Source organism: Saccopteryx leptura, chromosome 2 (genome assembly GCF_036850995.1).
Source record: "Saccopteryx leptura isolate mSacLep1 chromosome 2, mSacLep1_pri_phased_curated, whole genome shotgun sequence".
NCBI lineage: Eukaryota > Metazoa > Chordata > Mammalia > Chiroptera > Emballonuridae > Saccopteryx > Saccopteryx leptura.
In genome coordinates, this window is record NC_089504.1 from 345000446 (window position 1) to 345022151 (window position 21706).

Consider the following 21706-nt stretch of genomic DNA (forward strand, 5'->3'; position numbering starts at 1 on the left):
TTCTTTACAGAGACAGAGAGAGAGTCAGAGAGAGGGACAGATAGGGACAGACAGGAATGGAGAGAGATGAGAAGCATCAATCATTAGTTTCTCGTTGCGACACCTTAGTTGTTCATTGATTGCCCTCCCACATGTGCCCTGACCATGGGGCTTCAGCAGACCGAGTAACCCCTTGCTCAAGCCAGCGACCTTGGGTCCAAGCTAGTGAGCTTTGCTCAAACCAAATGAGCCCGTGCTCAAGTTGGCGACCTCAGGGTCTCGAACCCGGGTCCTCCGCATCCTAGTCCGACGCTCTATCCACTGCGCCACTGCCTGGTCAGGCTGCCCCTTGCTTTTTTTTTTTTTTTTTTTAATTTTTTTTAAATTTTTATTTATTTTTAGATTTTATTTATTAATTTTAGAGAGAGGAGTCAAAGAGAGAAAGAGAGAGAGAGAGAAGGGGAGGGAGGAGCAGAAAGCATCAACTCCCATATGTGCCTTGACCAGGGAAGCTGGGGTTTTGAACCGGCAACCTCAGTGTTCCAAGTTGGTGCTTTTACCTATTGAGCCACCACAGGCTCCTTGCTTTTTTAAAAATAATTTTATTGAGATGTAATTCACATATTATAAAATGCACCCTTTTCTAAGTAAACAGTTCTATGGTTTTTAGTCAACTTATAGAGTTGTGCAATGACCATCACAACAGTTTTAAAGCATTTCCATCACTCCAAAAAGCTCCCTCGTGTGACCTGGGGCAATCTGCAGAAACACTCAGTGCCCCAGTTTCCCCATCGATAAAATGATGCCTATATCACTGGCTTGCATAGTGATTAAATGCAAGAATGCTAGCCCTTGCCTGACCAGGCGGTGGCGCAGTGGATAGAGCATCGGACTGGGATGCAGAAGACCCAGGTTCGAGACCCCGAGGTCGCCAGCTTGAGCGCGGGCTCATCTGATTTGAGGAAAAGCCCACCAGCTTGAACCCAAGGTCGCTGGCTCCAGCAAGGGGTTATTCAGTCTGCTAAAGGCTCGTGATAAAGGCACGTATGAGAAAGCAATCAATGAACAACTAAGGTGTTGCAATGCACAATGAAAAACTAATGATTGATACTTCTCATCTCTCTCCGTTCCTGTCTGTCTGTCCCTGTCTATCCCTCTCTCTAACTCACTCTCTGTCTCTGTAAAAAATAAATATATAAATAAAATAAAAATAAAAAAGAATGCTAGCCCTGGCCAGTTGGTTCAGTGGTAGAGTGTCAGCCTGGCATGTGAATGTCCTGGATTCTATTCCCAGTCAGGGCACACAGGAGAAGCGACCATCTGCTTCTCCACCCCTCCCCCTCTCCCTTCTGTCTCTCTCACTCTCTTCTCCTCCCACAGCCATGGCTCTATTGGTTTGAGCACATCAGCCCTGGGCACTGAGGATGGCTCCATGGATCCTCTGGCTCAAGCACTAAAAATAGCTCAGGTGCAAGCATGGCCCCAAAAGGGCAGAGCATCGGCTCCAGACGGAGGTTGCCAGGTGGGTCCTGGCCGGAGCGCATGCAGGAATCTGTCTATCTCCCCTCCACTCACTTGGAAAAAAAAGAAAAAAACATGCAAGAATGCTGAGGTAAAGAGTACCAAGGCAAGAGAAGTGGCTCTATTGTGATGACGACACAGTGTTGTCCTGGTCTGCAGCTGAGCTCCTTAAGGGCAGGGGCAGCTCTCAGGGTATTCCAAATCCTCACTGAGCTTAGCCCAAAGTAGGCACTCACAAGGGTCGAAATGGAGGGGTGGATCCCCACTCTCAGAATCAGAATTAATCTGGGCAGGGGCACACTGGGATGATAAGGATTCTCAGCCCAGGCATGGCAGTTGGGCCTGATGGCTGGGAAAGGTAAGGTGTCCTCTCTGGCCCGTACCTTGTGCCTGTGCCACCAGAACACTGGCGTTCAGCTGCCACTCGATGTCTCCTTCTTCCTCAGCACACTGCAGGGACCTCTCCCCGTAACTTTGGGCCTGCCTGGCCTGGTCCAGCTCCAGGTAGCAGCGGCCAATCTCATGGAACAGCCAGGTCTTCTCCAGAGCGGTTTTCGCCAGAGGGATCTTCTCCTCCCACCTGGGGAGATGAAAGCCGGTCAGCCTCTTCCACTGACCTGGCCCGTGGCCATGGGAGGCCAGGGCCTTCTCCTGGGGGTCAGAATAAGAACTGTTCTCCAACCAGCAGTTCTTTTAGATACGAGATAGTGCTAATAAGCAGTAACATTTTTTTAAAACATCCAAAATTATTTTTTGCCCTGGCTGGATAGGTCCTTTAGTTAGAACATCAGCCCAAAGTGCAGAGTTTGCTAGTTCGATCCCCGGTCAAGGCACACATAGGAACAGATTGATGTTCTTGTCTCTCTTTCTCTCTCCCTTCCTCATTGGCTAAAATCAATAAATAAAAAGTAAATAAATAAATAAAACATCCAGAACTATTTTGCAACACCTATGGGATCAAATTTGATACAACAGTTGCAAATAACGTTTACAAAATGCCATTTAAAATAACATAAAAATAATGTTGCCTGACCAGGCAGTGGTGCAGTGGATAGAGCATAGGACTGGGATGCGGAGGTTCGAGACCCCAAGGTCGCCAGCTTGAGCACGGGCTCATCTGGTTTGAGCAAAGCTCACCAGCTTGGACCCAAGGTCGTTGGCTTGAGCAAGGGGTTACTCAGTCTGCTGAAGGCCCACAGTCAAGGCATATATGAGAGAGCAATCAATGAACAACTAAGGAGTTCCAATGAAGAACCGATGATTGATGCTTCTCATCTCTCTCCGTTCCTGTCTGTTTGTCCCTGTCTATCCCTCTCTCTGACTCTTGCTCTGTCTCTGAAAAAAAAAAAATGTTTAACGATATTCTTTTTTTTTTTTCTTTTTGCATTTTTCTGAAGCTGGAAACGGGGAGAGACAGTCAGACTCCCGCATGCGCCCGACCGGGATCCACCCGGCACGCCCACCAGGGGCGACGCTCTGCCCACCAGGGGGCGACGCTCTGCCCCTCCGGGGCGTCGCTCTGCCGCGACCAGAGCCACTCTAGCGCCCAGGGCAGAGGCCAAGGAGCCATCCCCAGCGCCCGGGCCATCCTTGCTCCAATGGAGCCTTGGCTGCGGGAGGGGAAGAGAGAGACAGAGAGGAAAGAGGGGGGGTGGAGAAGCAAATGGGCGCCTCCCCTATGTGCCCTGGCCGGGAATCGAACCCGGGTCCCCCGCACGCCAGGCCGACGCTCTACCACTGAGCCAACCGGCCAGGGCCAACAATATTCTTAAGTACAATAAAAAGAAGAATCAGCCTGATCCGTGGTGGTACAGTGGACAGAGTGGGTGCTGAGGTCCCAGTTTGAAACCTCAAGGTCGCTGGCTTGAGCACAGGCTCATCTGGCTTGAACGTGGGGTCAGTGGCCTGAGCAAAGGGTCACTGGCATGGCTGGAGACCCCGGTCAAGGCACGTATGAGAAGCAATCAATGAACAACTAAAGTGACGCAACGACAAGTTGATGCTTCTCATCTCTCTCCCTTCCTGTCTCTCTCCTCTCTCTCACACACACATACAAAGAAAAAAAAATCACAAAAACAAATGGAATGAAAAAAATAAAGAGTAGGATTAGAATTAGTACTTATCATTGGGTGGTGGGACTGAATATTTTGTCTTCTACTTTTCTGTATTTTCTAAATTAACATTTTAATAATAAGTATATACTCATTATAAAATTATTTATTATAAATATATATAGGTGAGCTCTCATACTGCTCTGTCTTTTGGCATATAGACACGAGGGGCCATTCAGGAAACCAAATGACATAAAGCAGAGATGAACAAGTCTACTTCAATCAAGCAATGAGGGCCTGACGGACATTTCTCTCTGCACTAAGCGAGGGGGCCCGAGGAGCTGGCTCAGCCCAGGAGGGTCTCTGGCTCAGGCCTTCCCCGAAGCCTCCCTGGGGCTGAATCACCCTACTGGAGTAGGTCACTAGCTTCCTGGTTGGACATCAAAATCCAGCAGTTGGGCCACCTGGAGAATTCAAACTCTGTTCCCTTTGACCCACGTGACCACAGAGTCACAGAGTAGTGTCAGAAAAGGTCCCAGACACAATGGGCCCTCCAATTCCTGCACTGCTCCAAGGTAAGGACCACTGGAACTGTTCTAGAAACAGATCCCAGGGCTCCAACCTGCACCTGTGCAATCAAAATTTCCAGGGACGAGGCCAAGTCATTCACATGCCTAACAAATGCTCGAGGTGATTCTTGTCATCGGGACATTCTGAGAAAATGCTGATTGTAGTTTAGTAATTAATTTAACTGATGAGCCCCTGAATTTACAGAGCGGCTCTCCCACGGTTGCCTAGCAGAGCCAGGAGCCCACTCGGGTCTTCTGATGCCTCTTTACCTGACATTGGGGCCGGAGGCTGGGAGTCTGGTGGTGGGGGGAGTCCTGGGCCCGAGGCGGGGAAGGGGCAGTCCTTGGTCACTTACGTGTCAATGGCTTGCTGGAATTTTCCAACTCTGGCAAAAACCCTGCCAATGTTGTCAAGGGCTCTCGACTTGGCATCAGGAAGGTCACTGAGGGGAAGAATCATGACAAGTTGTTCACTAGAAATCAGTCATTCTAGGCACTGTGGAAACAGAAAAGAAGTCAAATGCAGGGGCCCTGACCTCAGGGACTTAGGGTCCAGTCTGAGGGACACGCCCAGGCCGGCAGAGCTGACACACAGGGCCCCTTATGCCCTGTAGCCAAGAATAAACATTATTGGGACCTTTCTGCAGGACCATCAGTCAACAACTTTCAAAGATGTCCCTTTGATTTAGTAATTACCTTCCAGGAATTTACTTCAAGATAATGTGACAAGAACACTCATTAAGTCCCTGTTTCTAATAATAAACATTGAAGCCTGACCTGTGGTGGCGCAATGAATAAAGCGTCAACCTGGAATGCTGAGGTCACTGGTTTGAGACGCAGGGCTTGCCCAGTCAAGGCACACACAAGAAGCCACTATGAGTTGATGCTTCCTGCTTTTACCCCCTCCCTTTCTCTCTCTCTCTAGAATCAATAAATAAAATCTTTTAAAAATAGTAATAAAATAAACATTGGAAACAATAAATGTTATCAGTGCCTTAACACTGGCAATATTTGTATATGAAAAAAATATTCTTGATATAATAAGTTAAAAAGTTAGATATATAGGCTCTGGCTGGCTGGCTCAGGGTTAGAGCGTCCGCTCGGCGTGAGGATGTCCCAGGTTCGATTCCCGGCCAGGGCACACAGGAAAAGTGCCCATCTGCTTCTCCACCCTTCCCCCTCTCCTTTCTCTCTGTCTCTCTCTTCCCCTCTTGCAGCCAAGGCTTCATTACAGCAAAGTTGGCCTGGGTGCTGAGGATGGCTCCATGATCTCTGCCTCAGGCACTAGAATAGCTCCAGTTGCAACGGAGCATCACCCCCTTGTGGGCATGCTGGGTGGATCCCACTTGGGCACATGCAGGAATCTATCTCTGCCTCTCCACTTCTCACTTCAGAAAAATATTAAAAAAAATTTAAAAGTCAGATATATAGCCTGACCGATGGTGGCACAGTGGATAGAGCTTAGACCTCAGATGCTGAAGTCCCAGGTTCGAAACTCTAAGATCACTGGCTTGAGCACAACCTCATCTGGTTTGAGTGCAGGTTCACCAGCTTGAGTGTGGGGTTGCAGGCTTAAGTTTGGGATCATCGACATGGCTCATGGTCACTGGCTTGAAGCCCAAGGTCGCTGGCTTGAGCGCAAGGTTGAGCAAGAGGTCACTGGCTCAGTTGGAGCCCCAGTCAAGGCACATGTGAGAAAGCAATCAATGAACAACTAAAGTGACACAACTACGAGTTGAGGCTTCTCATCTCTCTCCCTTCCTGTCTGTCTCTCTCTTTTGCAAAGAAAAAAAAAAAAAGTCAAATTATATAATATATATATATATTTATATGTATGTGTGTCTATGGCCATATATATATATATATATATATATATATATATTTTTTTTTTTTTTTTTTTACAGAGATAGAGCGAGTCAGAGAGAGGGATAGAAAGGGACAGACAGGGCCCTGGCCAGTTGGCTCAGCGGTAGAGCGCCGGCCTGGCATGCGGGGGACCCGGGTTCGATTCCCGGCCAGGGCACATAGGAGAAGCGCCCATTTGCTTCTCCACCCCCACCCCCTCCTTCCTCTCTGTCTCTCTCTTCCCCTCCCGCAGCCAAGGCTCCATTGGAGCAAAGATGGCCCGGGTGCTGGGGATGGCTCCTTGGCCTCTGCCCCAGGCGCTAGAGTGGCTCTGGTCGCGGCAGAGCGACGCCCCCTGGTGGGCAGAGCTTTGCCCCTGGTGGGCGTGCCGGGTGGATCCCGGTCGGGCGCATGTGGGAGTCTGTCTGACTGTCTCTCCCCATTTCCAGCTTCAGAAAAATAAAAAAAAAATTAAAAAAAAAAAAAGAAAGGGACAGACAGGAACACAGAGAGATGAGAAGCATCAATCATCAGTTTTTCATTGTGGCCCTTTAGTTGTTTTTTTTTTTTTTTTTTTTTTTTTTTTTTCATTTTTTTTTTTCTGAAGCTGGAAACAGGGAGAGACAGTCAGACAGACTCCCGCATGCGCCCGACCGGGATCCACCCGGCACGCCCACCAGGGGCGACGCTCTGCCCTCCAGGGGGCGATGCTCTGCCCATCCTGGGCGTCGCCATGTTGCGACCGGAGCCACTCTAGCGCCTGGGGCAGAGGCCACAGAGCCATCCCCAGCGCCCGGGCCATCTTTGCTCCAATGGAGCCTTGGCTGCGGGAGGGGAAGAAAGAGACAGAGAGGGAAAGCGCGGCGGAGGGGTGGAGAAGCAAATGGGCGCTTCTCCTGTGTGCCCTGGCCGGGAATCGAACCCGGGTCCTCCGCACGCTAGGCCGACGCTCTACCGCTGAGCCAACCGGCCAGGGCTAGTTGTTCATTGATTGCTTTCTCATATGTGCCTTGACCGTGGTCTACAGCAGACCAAGTAACCCCTTGCTTAAGCCAGCGACGTTGGGTCCAAGGTGGTGAGCTTTGCTCAAACCAGATGAGCCTGCACTCAAGCTGGCGACCTCGGGATCTCGAACCTGGGTCCTCTGCATCCCAGTCCGATGCTCTATCCACTGCGCCACCGCCTGGTCAGGCTCTATGGCCCTATTTTTTAGATTAAAAATAAATATTCAGGCCTGCAGCATGATGCTGTGCCCCTGGCTTTGGCTATGGAGGAAGGGGCCATGAGCCAAGGAGTGCAATGAGGGCAGCTCTAGACGCTGGGAGGGGCAGGGAACCAGGTTCTTCCCCGGAGCCTCTACAGGGATGAGGCCCGACCAGCACTTTGATTTTCGCCCAAACTGCCTTCACACTTATAACCTCCCAAACTATAAGAAAATAAAACTGTGTTGTTATCTATCACCAAAAAATAAGTAAGTAAATAAAAAGTGGGCATTTTTAAAAGTAGAGAGAATGTAAGTCTAACTATGAACAATGATTACCTAAGGGAAACGAGAGTATGAGGGAAACTTTTAATTTATCCATGTTATTTAAATTTTTCTAGTATTCATGTGTCATCAAGGAAGAGAGTACAAGATTTCTATAAAGAAAAAGACAATTGCACCTTCTACATCAACTGTTTACTATTCGCATGTGAACATTCTGATCTCTGTTCAAAATGACCTCTTCTAACAAATAACACGGGAAAGCCCTCCCCCAATCCCAGCTCCCCTCCACTTGCCTCCCCTCTCACTCTCTCCCTTCCCTCCCACTTCTTCTTTGCCCTTCAAGCCCCTGCAGCCCCACTGGCTTCCATGTCTCCCATGAAACTCGCCTCCTCTGGTTCAGTCTCCTCACTGTGGCCAGCCTGCCTTTCTACAAAGCAAATCCTATCAAGACATTCCACTCCCCACAGAGGTACTCAACATACATCTGAGGAGCTCCACGCAGCACTACAATGGCAAAAACGGGGCAGCCTAAGTGCCACAGAGATGTAGTTACATAAATTACTGTGCGAGCCTGATCAGGCGGTGGCGGAGAGGATAGATCGTCAGACTGGGACGCAGAGGACCCAGGTTTGAAACCCCAAGGTCTTCGGCTTGGGTGCAGGGTGCGGGCTTGAGCATGGGATCATGGATAGACCCCATGGTCGCTGGCTTGAGCCCAAAGTCACTGGCTTGAGCAAGGGGTCACTCAGTCTGCTGAAGCCCCAGTCAAGGCACATATGAGAAAGCAATCAATGAACAACTAAGGTGCCACAGCAAAGAACTGATGCTTCTCATCTCTCTTCTTTCCTGTCTGTCCCTATCTCTGTCTCTGTAAAAAAATAAAATAAAAACCCTATGTCTACATAAATGTACATAAATATGTAGGTAAATACATTGAGAAAGGACCAGTAGGACATATCTCAACCTGTTCCCAGTGAAAAGAGGAGAGGGGTGTGTGGTGTTGGGAGGAAGGAAAGAGAAGCCTGTCAAGTTCTGCTCTGGGCACCACACGGTTGTGAATCAAGTAAAACACTGTGTACTTGTATCAATAAAATCAAACTCATGGGCCCTCAGTGCCCTCAGGCTAAGGCCCTTCCTTCCTCCTCAGTGTGGCATCCGGCCCTCCCGCCCCCACGGGTCCTGGCCCCCAGCACGCTCCCTTGCAGCTCCCCCAATCCTCCAGCCCCACCATGTTCCCCTGCCTAGAGCCCCCCTCCTCTCCCCTGTCCTCCCTGAGGCCTCGTTGGCTCCCACCTGCCTCTCTCTTTGGACCCTTGCCATGCTTTGCACTGCTGCTCCCACTGCGCCTCTGATGTCAGTCTCCCCTCCTAAAGTGCATGCCTTTTTATGATGTGACAAATGAATAAGTTGTAATATATTATTTTATCCATAACAATAATATGTAGTAATAGTAACAATAATGAGAAAGAATGCAATCAAACATTTATAAGGTATCTAGCCTGACCTGTGGTGGCGCAGTGGATAAAGCATTGACCTGGAAAGCTGAGGTTGTGGTTTGAAACCCTAGGCTTGACCAGTCAGGGCACATACAAGAAGCAGCTGCTACAAGTTGATGCTTCCTGTCCCTGCCCCCCACTTTCTCTCATCTCTCTAAAATCAATAAGTAATATCTTAAAAGAAAAAAAAAGGAGTACCCAAAAAAAGAAATGAGGGCTGGGATCACTGAAGAAGCTAGACAAACTGAGATTTGAGCTGCACCTGGAAGGGTGAGAGATTGGGGGAGGGGCAGAGGAGGGGCGGGGCTGATTAGAATGAGGAAGCACCTGGGGCACCTAAACTCGGAAGACTGGAGGATGTTGAAAAGGAACTAACTTTATTGAAGGAGCACCTCTGTTTATTCAACCATTTAGCATACATTTATTGCATGCGCATTTGCGGCAGGTGCTGGGAAGAGAAGGGGTCATAAAATAATCCCATCCACAGTCCAGAGTCTAATAGGCAGATAGATATGTGTGAGTGAGAAGAGAGAGCACAGAGGAGGGGTTTCTAAGTCATCCTGGGAGTGCATTGAAGACTTTATTTAAATTTTGAAGAACAGTGTACAGCCAGTAGGCACGGCCACCATCACAGCCACCTGGCCCATGCAGGTTTGCATTGCATTCGGACAGTCGGTAAAGAAACAACGGAGCCAAAAACTGATGGGCCGTCATCTTTAATCCTAGCTTGCACCCAGCAGGCAAGTAAAAAATACACACTGGGCTCCAAAACCCACTCACATTCAGTGCTACAAAGCTACTGACTTATCCGAGTTTCCTAGAATCAAAGGTTTCCAGCTCACCAGACTTATTCACCTCTGTTCCCCATCTCCTTCCTTCTCCCTGCACAAACTACACAAACTGGCCTCTCATTCAACACTCCACCATCTTGGCTGCTTCTCCTGGCCTCCTCCACTTGGCCTTTCTCTGCTCTCCTCTCTCCTCTAATGCTAATCTCAGGAACCAAGAGCGCAAGCTCCCGTTCTGCCCCCACTTTATAGTGTAGAAATCAAAACCTTTAATCCAATATACAAAATGGGGAAGTCTCTAATACAGTCACTTATCTGGGACATAATGGGATTGCACCACCCCACATCAAAAAGGGTGGGAAAGGCTTAATCCCAAAACCAAGCCCCAGGCTACAACGATCCTGCCTGCCCACAGCCTGTCCCCAACACACATTAATATCACCTGGGTGAGAGCTTCCATGTGGGCAGTGCCATCTTTAACAAAGTGAGCATAATATATTTTATCTGCCCAACAAACAGGTAGGAGGGAGTTGATGAAGAAAGTGCAGGCAAGAGAGGGGGTCCTGTTTAGAGACTAGCAGGAGCAGAGCCACGAGGTGCTGGCTGGGGCACAGGTAGGTGTTCAGGGGCCTGGAAAGCGCTGGGTCAAGAGAGACCCGGACAAGCCAGATAAGGAAGGGCAGCAGAACGGGACATGTGAACCTTATCCAACCATTGGATTTGTTCTGCACAGAAGGACCAGCTGGGCAGCAGGAAATCCAGGTCAGAGGAAACAGGCAAGACGAAAAGCGGGTCTGGACTGAGCTGTGGGAGGGTGTAAGGCCAGGAGCCGCCATCGTGGCCATTCACATGCAGGTTCCCATTGGATTCAGGCAGACGATAAAGAAATGGCGGAGTAGGAGGATGGTGGGCCATCCTATTTATTGGTGTCTCACCAAGACAGGCAAACCACAAAAGAAGACAAGGGAAAAGCAGAAAACCAGCTTTTCCCATGAAGGGCAAGGGATCAGGGAAGCCCCTGCAATTGTGATAGCAGGAACTGAGTGAGCAAGCTCCTGGTCTGTCCCACTTTATAGTGTAGAAAACCAAAAACCCCTAATCCAATATACAAACAAGGAAGTCTCTGATACAAAGTCACTTATCCGAGGCCTAATTGGATTCCTCATGAGAGTGCACCACCCAGATCATACAATCAGTCAAGGGTGTGGGGAAAAACCCAGTCTTAAAACTAAACCCTAGGCTACAACGACCCTGCCTGCCCACAGTCCGTCCCCTACACCCAACACAAACCACAAGCGAGCAAACACATATATCATATTTACAAACTCATTTGACCAACAGAGGGAAACAGGAAGGAGAGCGGCAGCAGGCACAGGGTCCGGCAGGCTGAGTGCGTGAGTGCGCGGGGAGGGGAGGGAGGTGTCTGGCTCCTCCGTGGAAACCGCACAGCCAGAAGTGACATCCTCACCAGCAGGGAACCCTAGAGCAAGAGGTTTGGGAGGCGCATGAGGGAGTCCACTTTGGACATGTTAAATTTGGGGTTCCTGTGGAACATCCAAGTGGAAATGCCTCGGAATCAGTTGGATATGCAGGTCTGGAGCTTGGGAGGGAGTCTGGCCAGACGTAAAGATTTATCTGTCTTTAGAACGTGGGATCTAGTTGGATCCAAATTACTGTAGATATATTTAGTTCTCATAATCCCTGAGAGTCAGTATTATTATGCCTTCACTAGAGATGAGGAAACCGAGGTGAGCAACTTAATCAAATCCACACAGCCTCTGAGTGCCAGAGCCAGGAGTCAAAGTCAGGTCTGTCTCCCAGGCTGGTTGTTTGTTTTGTTTTTCTACTGGAACAGCCAATATGTGATGCCCCTGCTCGGCATGGGGCAGGCAGGTGAGAAATGAATGGGGAATGTACAGCATGCAGGGCTCCAATGAGTGAGCAGGAGAGGGAGGAGACAGAAATGCTCAGGAAATCCAGTTTGACCCAAATGGAAGACCGACATCAGAGGGCTTTGCAGAAGTAGGTTCAGAAACGGCCTTGAGTGCCAAGCAAAGGCATTTGGTTTTAACCTGCAGGCAGTGAGGGGCCAGGGCCCGTTTGTCAGCAAGAGAAGGAGGGTTGATGGATATAAAGCAGTGTCTCTGGAGGTGACGGTGACGTGCGGGGGTGGCTGGAGGCAGGGAGAGCCGAGGGCTGACTTGTGCGTAGAAACAGGATAATAGGAGGCTGAAAGAGACTCAGAACTGAAGGGTAAGTGGAAACCAGGGAGAGAAAGTCACAAAGGACTCTCAAGGTTCAAGCCAGGTGCCCAGAAAGCCATAGTACCTTTGAGAGCGAGCGGGCCATCGAGTGTGGGAAGAGATCGGTATTGGTGTAACTAGGGAAACACAGCAGAGGCCTGAGGTTTTCCTGTGTACTCTGCATGTAGTCCTCCCTCCCACCCCATCAGGTGGGGCTATTGTTATGTCCATCTGACAGAAAAAACACAGGCTGGGAGAGGTTAAGTGCCTTGTCTCGGGTCCCACGGCTGGGAAGAAGCAACTCCAAAGCTTAGGTCGGTTGGACTCCGGAACCCAGGCACTTGGTCAGCGCAGTGGTTTGCGAGGCCCTGGTTGGATCTGACCCCTGCCCACTTGGTCCAGCCCCCTCTTGGCCCCTCATCCCCTGCAATACCCCATGCTCTCCAGCCCCAGCACCTTCCCAAAGGTCAAATGTGGTCCCCAAAGCCCATCAAGTCCTCCTGGGATATACAGTGTGTCCGTGAAGTCATGGTGCACTTTTGACCAGTCACAGAAAAGCAACAAAAGATGATAGAAATGTGAAATCTCCACCAAATAAAAAGAAAACTCTCCTAGTTTCATACCTATTCAGTGCAGTTCAATGTGGGCTCACCCACAGATTTTTTAGGGCTCCTTAGGTAGCTATCCCATATAGCCTCTTCAGACTCATCACTGACTGATGGCCTACCAGAACGGAGTTTCTCCACCAAACTGCCGGTTTCCTTCAACTGCTTATCCCGCCAAGTAATGTTATTCCTATGTGGTGGGGCTTTGTTATAAACGTGCCGATATTCATGTTGCACTTTGGTCACAGATTCGAATTTAGCGAGCCACAGAACACACTGAACTTTCCTCTGTACTGTCCACATCTCGACTGGCATGGCTGTGGGCTGCTCCGCTGTATACACGGTGTTACGTCATCATCTGCACATGCACACATGCTGCCACATCATCCTACAGAAACTGGGAGGTGGCCTGACCTGTGGTGGCGCAGTGGATAAAGCGTCGACCTGGAAATGCTGAGGTCGCCAGTTCGAAACCCTGGGCTTGCCTGGTCAAGGCACATATGGGAGTTGATGCTTCCAGCTCCTCCCCCCTTCTCTCTCTCTCTCGCTCCCTCTCTCTCCTCTCTAAAAATTATAAATAAATAAAATAAAATAAAATTAAAAAAAAGAAACTGGGAGGGTTTTCCTTTTATTTGGTGCAGATTTCACATTTCTATCATCTTTCGTTGTTTTCCTGTGACCGGTCAAAAGTGCACCATGACTTTACGGACACACTGTACTTCTTTTTTTTTTTTTTTTAATTTTATTTATTCATTTTTAGAGAGGGGAGAGAGAGAGACAGAGAGGGAGAGAGAGGAGGGGGGGAGGAGCTGGAAGCATCAACTCCCATATGTGCCTTGACCGGGCAAGCCCAGGGTTTCGAACCGGTGACCTCAGCATTTCCAGGTCGACGCTTTATCCACTGCGCCACCACAGGTCAGGCCACACTGTACTTCTCACAGCACTGGGTCCTGTACTTTTCCTGCCTGACATTTATCACAGTGATTTCTTAGCTATGTCACTTTTCCTTTCACACCTGTGGGAAAATGACCTGTGCCTGGTCGTTGTGTTTTCGATGCTAGCAGCACCTGGCATGCCTGGGGTTGAGGACTCTTTTTTTTTTTTCTTTCTGAAGTTGGAAACGGGAGGCAGTCAGACAGACTCCCACATGCGCCCGACCGGGATCCACCTGACATGCCCACCAGGGGGCAATGCTCTGTCCATCTTGGGGCGTTGCTCTGCCGCAATCACGGCCATTCTAGCTCCTGAGGCAGAGGCCACAGAGCCATCCTCAGCGCCCGGGCCAACTTTGCTCCAATGGAGCCTTGGCTGCGGGAGGGGAAGAGAGAGACAGAGAGGAAGGAGAGGGGGAAGGGTGGAGAAGCAGATGGGTGCTTCTCCTGTGTGCCCTGGCCGGAAATCAAACCCAGGACTCCCGCACGCCAGGCCGACGCTCTACCACTGAGCCAACCGGCCAGGGCCTGGGGTTGAGGACTCTTGTCCACATAGTGTAAGAATAAAAATATTCCTAAGAGTCAGATCATTTGGAGCTTTTTAAAGTTTGAGGCCAATGCCCTCCTCTTTGGCAAAAAAGCTGATAGTCTTGTTCTGCTCCTTATTCGTCCTGAGCAGGTGGTTCCACCCTTTGTTGGATCTACCTCAGGCACGCAGGGCAGAAAACGGGAGCTTAGCTACCAGCAGCCTGGCAGAAGGCCAAGATATGGCCCCAGCCCAAGTCCTCTGTAGGCCTCCCCAACCCCTCCCCCCCAGGCATCCCCAGGCGCTCACTATTCCTTGGCGATCTCTAGGTCCTTTCTGTGGCTCTGCAGGGCTGCCGCCATCTGCCCCAGCTCGAACTGGGCATTCCCTATGCAGCTGTACAAGTTTCCAACCAGCTCATCCTTGTTGGGCACTTCTTCTTTGTTCCATTCCAGCACCTTCTTCAGCACTTTCTCAGCTTTCTGAAGGCTCCCTTCAGCGCTGCCACTGCTCAGCACTGGGAAGGGAAATTGGTGACATGGAGGTAGGGGCAGCCTCTTCCTGGGGGGGGAGAACCCACCTCCCCCAGACACCATCCACAGCCCGGGGAATCGAGGGGCTCAGGCTGCTCTGTGGCTCCCTTCCCACCTGGCAAAATCCCCACCGCTCTGAGACCACCACCCACATATGTCAATGTCCTCCAGGCTCTTGAGGATGTAATGGATGGTCTGCGAGGGACGGCGTTTACGGTCCCGCAGCCATTTCTCCTGCATCAGCTTCCGGTCACGCTCCCTGGCGTAGATGGGCTTCTGCTGCCTCCAGAAGTTACTGCGGTTGTCCAGGTAGTTGATGCCTGTCATGATGAGGTCCTCCACGGTCAGGCCGTGCTTGATGGTGCCTTTGATCAGGTCTGTGGGGAAGGATGTAAGGAAGAACCAACCAGAACAGGCATCTAAGGGAGTCGTCTCCTCTTGGCTCAGGATCCCTGTTTTGGGGCCCCCTATGTGGAGTCCTGCCTGGAGTTACAGAAACAGTGAGCAAAGCAAGAGCACATGGGTGACAGAGTGGGTCTATTTGGGCCCAGAAAGGCCAGGGCCCACCCCCTGCAGACATTGCCATTGTACAAAGCTTGGTGCTTAGGCCCCTTATGGGCAGATATGAGGAGCTAATGGAAGGGGCAGCTGGTGAATAGCCCTCAGCCTTCAAGCTGTATCCTTAGAGAAGACAGTCTAAGTGCACGACAGCGCAGGTTGCCAGTGCCAAGTGATTCCCCAGGTGCTCTGTGGACCAGTGTAAGCTGGGAGCTGGAGGGGTCTTATGGAGATGTGCCAGCAGGTGACCTTGAAAAACCCATTTGATTCAAGGGTGATCCCTGCTCAGGCTTATCAGCTACCGATAGGACTCCCATCCTGCAGGCTTATGTTTGGCGTTCACTTCAAGGCTCTGTCCCATTTCCTGTCACTGCCAGCACAGTGTGTTTGAGAGAGTGCTGAGCCAGAAGTTAGGAGGCCTGGACTCTGGTATCAACTCCACCATTAACTTGCTCGTCACCTTGAACAAGTTACTCCCCATCAGGGTCTCTCTTTCCTTATCTAGAAAGAAAGGGTTGTAACCGATGAAGTGGGACATTCTAGTATTGGTGTCCTAGGATTCCCCTTCCACTGCCTCGCAGCTGGATTCCTTTGCTCTCTGCACTTATTGAAAGCCGAGGGGACGCCCCCTTCAGGGGCTCGGTGCTAGAGGAACGTAGCTCTCCGGCGTTCCCTCCCAGGGCGGCACACTGCTCAAGAGCCCTGGTTCTGAAATTGAACTTCCCGGATTCAAATCTGAAAGCCGTGTCACTGCTTACCTATGCATGACCTTAGGTGACTTAACAGTTCTGCACCTCAGTTTCCTCATCTGTAAAATGAGAGTAAAACCTGTCCAGAGAAACGTATCGGCTAACATTATATGATCGGCTCTGCCTCTGCCTCTGCCTCGTGCATTAAGCATCCACCCCAGGTTCCCTCTGTCCTGTTCCCTGTTGCAAACAAAGTGCCTGAAACCTTCATCCAATAGGAGCTTCTCCAGATACTCCTTGTCCACATAGAGCTCGCCTAGGAGCTGGCGGATAGTCCTCTCGCTCTTGAACGAGCCCTTCCGCTTGGACTCTTTTTTGTAGTAGTGTAGGAGGTGTCTCACAGTTTGCGGCTTCTGCAGGGCTTTCATACTCTGGGGAGATGTAGCAACACCAGACAGAGCCTCAGCAAGGAGCAGAGAACCCAGGGACCCAAGAGTCTGTGATCCCCAATTCTTCCTCCAGAACCTCCCTGTGGGCTGAGAACCATGGAGTGTTTCTGGTACGAAACAGCTAGACTCCCAGAACCCCTCTAGAACTGGGGCAGAACTCCATGGCTGCCTGTAATGGGAAGGTACTAGCTCTCCCAGGCAACAGGGCTACGGCCTGACCCTTGAGGGGAGGTAGCATCAGAACCAGGGCCCTTACCTCAGCCTGCTTGCTTAAGAAGGAAAGGTCTCCTTTGTTCTCCAGCTTAATCGAAGAAGGACCTGCAAGGGCAGAAGCTGGGACTCAGGTTAGCCAGGCCCCCAGCATGACCTATCACATATTATGTGGAAATGGCTGCTTTTGGCAGGAGGAGGGTGACCATTGTTGCACAGCTGGCTCTAAGCCAGCCTGGAAGGCAAATGGTACAGGCTGTTTGGTAGAATACTCTTACGCAGCTAGGCAGCCCTGCTATCCCATGGCCATGGCCGCCAGGTTTCCAAACAAGGGGAGCTCTCCATTCCATGTCATTTCCATATTCTGCCATCTACATGGCAAACTTTCACTTTTCTTCCCCTCCCCCCAAGGCCAGCTCTTGGTGCATGAGTGGTAAGGGAGGAAGCCAGAGGCTAGAGAAGACCAGGCTCAGGACTCCATTCTGCCCTCTGGCACCACGCCAAAAATAGGTGCATGCTCATTTGACTTGGAGTGAATGAAACAGCCTTTCTTGTCTGGTTTTGCAGATAACCAGACACTGCAGTATTCAGTACAGCCGATCAGGGATTGGCCCTCCCAGTGAACAGTTCCTAATCTTCAACAAAATCAGCAGCAGCTAAATCCAAGCATGGAGCCCTGGCCAGTTGGCTCAGTGGTAGAGCATCGGCCTGGCATGCAGGAGTCCTGGGTTCGATTCCCAGCCAGGGCACACAGAAGAAGTGCCCATCTGCTTCTCCACCTCTCCCCCTCTCCTTCCTCTCTGTCTCTCTCTTCCCCTCCCGCAGCCGAGGCTCCATTGGAGCAAAGTTGGCCCGGGCGCTGAGGATGGCTCTATGGCCTCTGCCTCAGGCGCTAGAATGGCTCTGGTTGCAACAGATGGGCAGAGCATCGCCCCCTGGTGGGCATGCTGGGTGGATCCCAGTTGGGTGCATGTGGGAGTCTGTCTGACTGCCTCCCCGTTTCCAGCTTCAGAAAAGTAAATTAAAATAAATAAATAAATAAATAAATAAATAAATAAATCCAAGCATGGGACTCCCTGTAGGCCACTTGGTGGTCGGCACCTGAGGCCGTCCTTCAAACCTAAGAATTCTAAGAGACTTCCTGGATACGGGCATCGGCTCCATGGTTACTCACTTCCCACTGAGTTGTTGATGGCTTCCTGAGCTTTCTGAATTCCAACTTTGAATTCCCGATCAGGCCGTAGTTTATAGCCTCGATGATAGAACACCAAGGCAAACTCGAAGTCTCCCATGGTGTACAGGGTCTCGGCCTTTTGTAAAATCCCCTGAAATGAGAGATAGTCAAATTGAGGTGGACAGACAGGTCTTACAGGACTCAGGTGTGGTGGAACAGAAGGGTCCTGGGTTAAGGGTCAAGTTTGGGATACTAGGGCAGGGGGCAAGACAAGTAACCTATGAAAAAAGAGAAAATGGCCTGACCAGGCAGTGGCACAGTGGATAGAGTGTCGGACTGGGATGCAGAGGACCCAGGTTCGAGACCCCGAGGTCGCCAGCTTGAGCGCGGGCTCATCTGGTTTGAGCAAAGGCCCACCAGCTTGAACCCAACATCGCTGGCTCCAGCAAGGGGTTACTCAGTCTGCTGAAGGCCCACAGTCAAGGCACATATGAGAAAGCAATCAATAAACAACTAAGGTATCCCAATGAAAAACTGATGACTGATGCTTCTCATCTCTCTCCGTTCCTGTCTGTCCCTGTCTGTCCCTCTCTCTCTGACTCACTCTCTGTCTCTGTAAAAATAAATAAATAAATAAAATTAAAAAAAGAAAACGACATCAAACTCTAGGTAGTCTGGCTGGTTCTTCTACCACTTCTAAGCTAAATATATATCTTTTTAAGATTTTATTTCTTGATTATAAAGAAAGGATGAGTGGGGAGGGACAAGAAGCATCAACTTGCTTTGCATATGTGCCTTGACCAGGCAAGCCCAGGATCTTGAACTGGCGACCTCAGCATTTCAGGTCGACACTTTATCCACTGCACCACCACAGGTCAGGGTATTTCACCACTTCTAACCAGAGAATGCTGCAGACAGTGGCTGTGGTGAAAGCAAGATGGAGTTCTTTACCCATACAGTCACCTTGCAGAAAGTTGGGTCACCCTGGAGTGAAGCCTCAGCATCCTTTAGGGATTTCTCCAACTCGCCCATCTTCAGGAAACACTTGGAACGGGCAACCAGGCAGTTCTTGTCTCCATTCTGAAGGTCAAGAGCCTGAGAAAGGAACCAGTCAGGTTGACAGGTAGCAGGCAGGGCAAGGTAGAAGCTAGACTGGAAATAGCCCAAACCCTCCTGCCCGAGTTTCAAGGGGACTCCATGGTACAGCAAACAAGTCTTTGGATCTTATCAGTGGAAAAGCAACACATTATCAATCTTTGCTTAGTCAATTCCATTATCTGCAAGTAGCTCATCTTAAACAAAGTCAAATCACAAGCTATTCTGGAAGCCTCTGGTTGAGATGTGAGAATATACATAGTACTACTCTGTGGATATACTGAATTTCTCTGTGTGTCTGGGACTCCTCCAGTCCATTCAGACAATAGAATCTTAAGACATTTGGTGCATGCCAAATTCAAACACAAACCTAAAATGGCTGCATAACACTCTCAAAGTACATTCCAAAGGCTAAGCATTCTGGAGGCTAACAAAATGGATTTTAGGACAATCTGCAACTTGAGTTATCCATTCCTCTAGCCCTCTCTTTTTACATAGCTTATTGAGAATGAATCACTATTTCAGGTGATTAAGAGGAAAATGTCGCCTGACCTGAGGTTGCCGGTTCAAAACCCTGGGCTTGTCTGGTCAAGGCATATATGGGAGTTGATGCTTCCTGCTCCTCTCCCCTTCTCTCTCTCTCTCTCTCTCTCTCTCCCTCTCTATAATGAATAAATAAAATATTTTTTTTTAAAAAGAGGAAAATGTCAGCAAAACTGAAATTGTGATTTTGTACCTAAAGTGGGAGCAGAACCCTCCCCCTACTCCCATGCCCTCTGTCTTTGTTTGAGATCATTACTATCCACCCCTTTCTTAGACCTTATTACTTTACAGGAAGAGGAAGTAGATATTGTTGCACAGGAAAAAAAAGCCACTTCTCACCCAAAGCTATCTTCCCTCATAGTGTTCTTTTATCTCTGCCTGAGCTCCTCAAGGATAAAACATGATCCAAAAAGAGGAGAATGGGGAGGGGCAGGGGTCCTGAACTCAACTGTTGACCCATCTGCTCAATCATTTCTGGCTTTAGGGTGTGGTAGGTGATCAAAGGATAAAAGACTCTGGGTAGTGGTTTAGAAGCTTGACTTTAGGGGGAGTCTTAGAACTGGTTAAAGAGAATTAATTCTGCCAGTCCATTTAGAATAAGAAGCGAGCTATTTGCTGTAAATGAAATTGTTGTAAGAACATCTAATAGCTAACTTGTGAGGGAGTATCATCTGTCCTTTAGCACCTCAGAAGTGGAGTCTGAGCGCCTGGGGTTGAATTCTTCCTCTGACACTTGCTAGTTCAGTGATCTTGGGCACCATCACTCAACTTATCTGTTTCCTTATCTATAAAATTGAGTAATAACAGTACCTCCCCCATAGGCTAATACTGCACTTAGGCATATGCCTGGAATCCTAAAACAGCATTCAATCCTCTTAGGGTGGGGTGGAGCAATTTATACCAAGGTTATGTATGATATTTTTAGTTATTTACTGACCACCTTCCATAAGCATTTGAGACTTTTTTTAAAAATTTTTTTACAGAGACGGAGAGAGGGAATAGATAGGGACAGACAGACAGGAATGAAGAGAGATGAGAAGCATCAATCATTAGTTTTTCGTTGCGACACCTTAGTTGTTCATTGATTGTTTTCTCATATGTGCCTTGACTGCGGGGCTACAGCACACTGAGTATCCCCTTGCTCAAGCCAGCGAGCGACCTTGGGTCCAAGCTGGTGAGCTTTGCTCAAACCAGATGAGCCCACGCTCAAACTGGTGACCTCGGGGTCTCCAACCTGGGGGCTCCTCATCCCAGTCCGACGCTCTATCCACTGAGCCACCGCCTGGTCAGGCGAGACCTTACTTCTGCAAGAAATCTCCCAACCAATCTGCTGGCCAATGGTGGGAAATTGGGCATGCTCTGTAGGAGACCAGTCAATCACGAAACATTTGAGGAAAAAGAATACAAGATGTCACTGTTAACACACAGAATGGTTACTAAGAATCAGGCAAAATGCAGTTAGGAATTGGTAGAAAATGGTTCTGCAGGGGCGTATCTGTCACAGTAGTGCATCAATCAGGAACAAGTGAATCTAAACAATAGGGTCATCCAGGCATTATCAGGACCTCAGCGTTATTAGGAATCCAAAGTGGTAATGGGTGTTTGATAGGTTCGAAGCGCGACTCACATTGCTGAAGCTATGGGCTGCTTTAGAGAACTCCCCGCAGAGATAGAGCCGCTCGCCTTCCGCCATGTAAGAGGAAAAGGTGCTTCGCAAGCCCTCAGTTTCTGGGTCCGACATGATGACGGGATTCGGAGACGCTGAAGAGGACAAAGGGAGGAAGAGAAGCCGTAGAACTTCTGTCTGGTTTGTGGAAACCCCGTCTCTTAGCAACCGAGATACAGATTGCTACTTCCGGCCCCTCCCCTGGCTCGTGCGGAGCCTATAGCCTGGGGACCACAGCCGCCAGGGTGCGCCTGCGCCCGTGCAGCTGCGCGCTGGTGGAGGTGTGACTGCCGCTAGTCGGATGGGTGTGCGGAAGACACGCTCCATTGGTGGGTGTTGTACACTCCACCGGTTCTCTTTGTAGTTAAGTCGTGTCCAGAATTTACAGCCAGAAAAATAAGTAGAGGATTGTGGGCAGAATCCCAAGTAGGGATAAGGCACACGTGGCAAGGATATATGTGCACCGCATGTGCGGCCATCACGGGGAGAGCACGGGCTTGGAGTCGGAGGAGTCCTTGCACCGTCTTCCTTCCCTAATTGCATAACCTGCGGCTGGTACATAAGGGCTCTGAGCCTTTAATTTTCCTCCTGCCAAAAGAACAGGGAGATATTAAAACCTTCCAGATTTGAGGGTCTGCATGAGACAATGTGGAAAATAACGTTGGATTCAACCTTCAATTTAACACATTTATTCGACCCCTGCTAATGGTTGGCCTGCATCAAAGTCTTTCCAGACCTTCTTCCCTAT

At 49.6% G+C, this 21706-nt stretch overlaps 1 protein-coding gene across 3 annotated transcripts in view; it reads right to left on the minus strand.

The window, feature by feature from the left end:
* The window catches only part of ODAD4 (outer dynein arm docking complex subunit 4), a 33890-nt gene extending 12812 nt beyond the window's left edge, over positions 1-21078 (minus strand). Inside the window, exons 1-9 of one of the 3 annotated variants that reach the window (XM_066364193.1) lie at positions 20920-21078; positions 18618-18749; positions 17655-17805; positions 16527-16588; positions 16087-16252; positions 14727-14951; positions 14351-14558; positions 4477-4563; positions 1884-2080 (exon numbers count right to left, since the gene is read on the minus strand). In XM_066364193.1, coding sequence (XP_066220290.1) covers positions 1884-2080; positions 4477-4563; positions 14351-14558; positions 14727-14951; positions 16087-16252; positions 16527-16588; positions 17655-17805; positions 18618-18749; positions 20920-21033 — 1342 coding nt within the window. In that variant the 5' untranslated portion in view covers positions 21034-21078. Of the gene's footprint in view, positions 1-1883; positions 2081-4476; positions 4564-14350; positions 14559-14726; positions 14952-16086; positions 16253-16526; positions 16589-17654; positions 17806-18605; positions 18750-20919 lie in introns of all 3 variants that reach the window. The other 2 variants (XM_066364192.1, XM_066364194.1) reach the window with 2 other exon arrangements.
* Between the last annotated feature and the right edge of the window lie 628 nt (positions 21079-21706).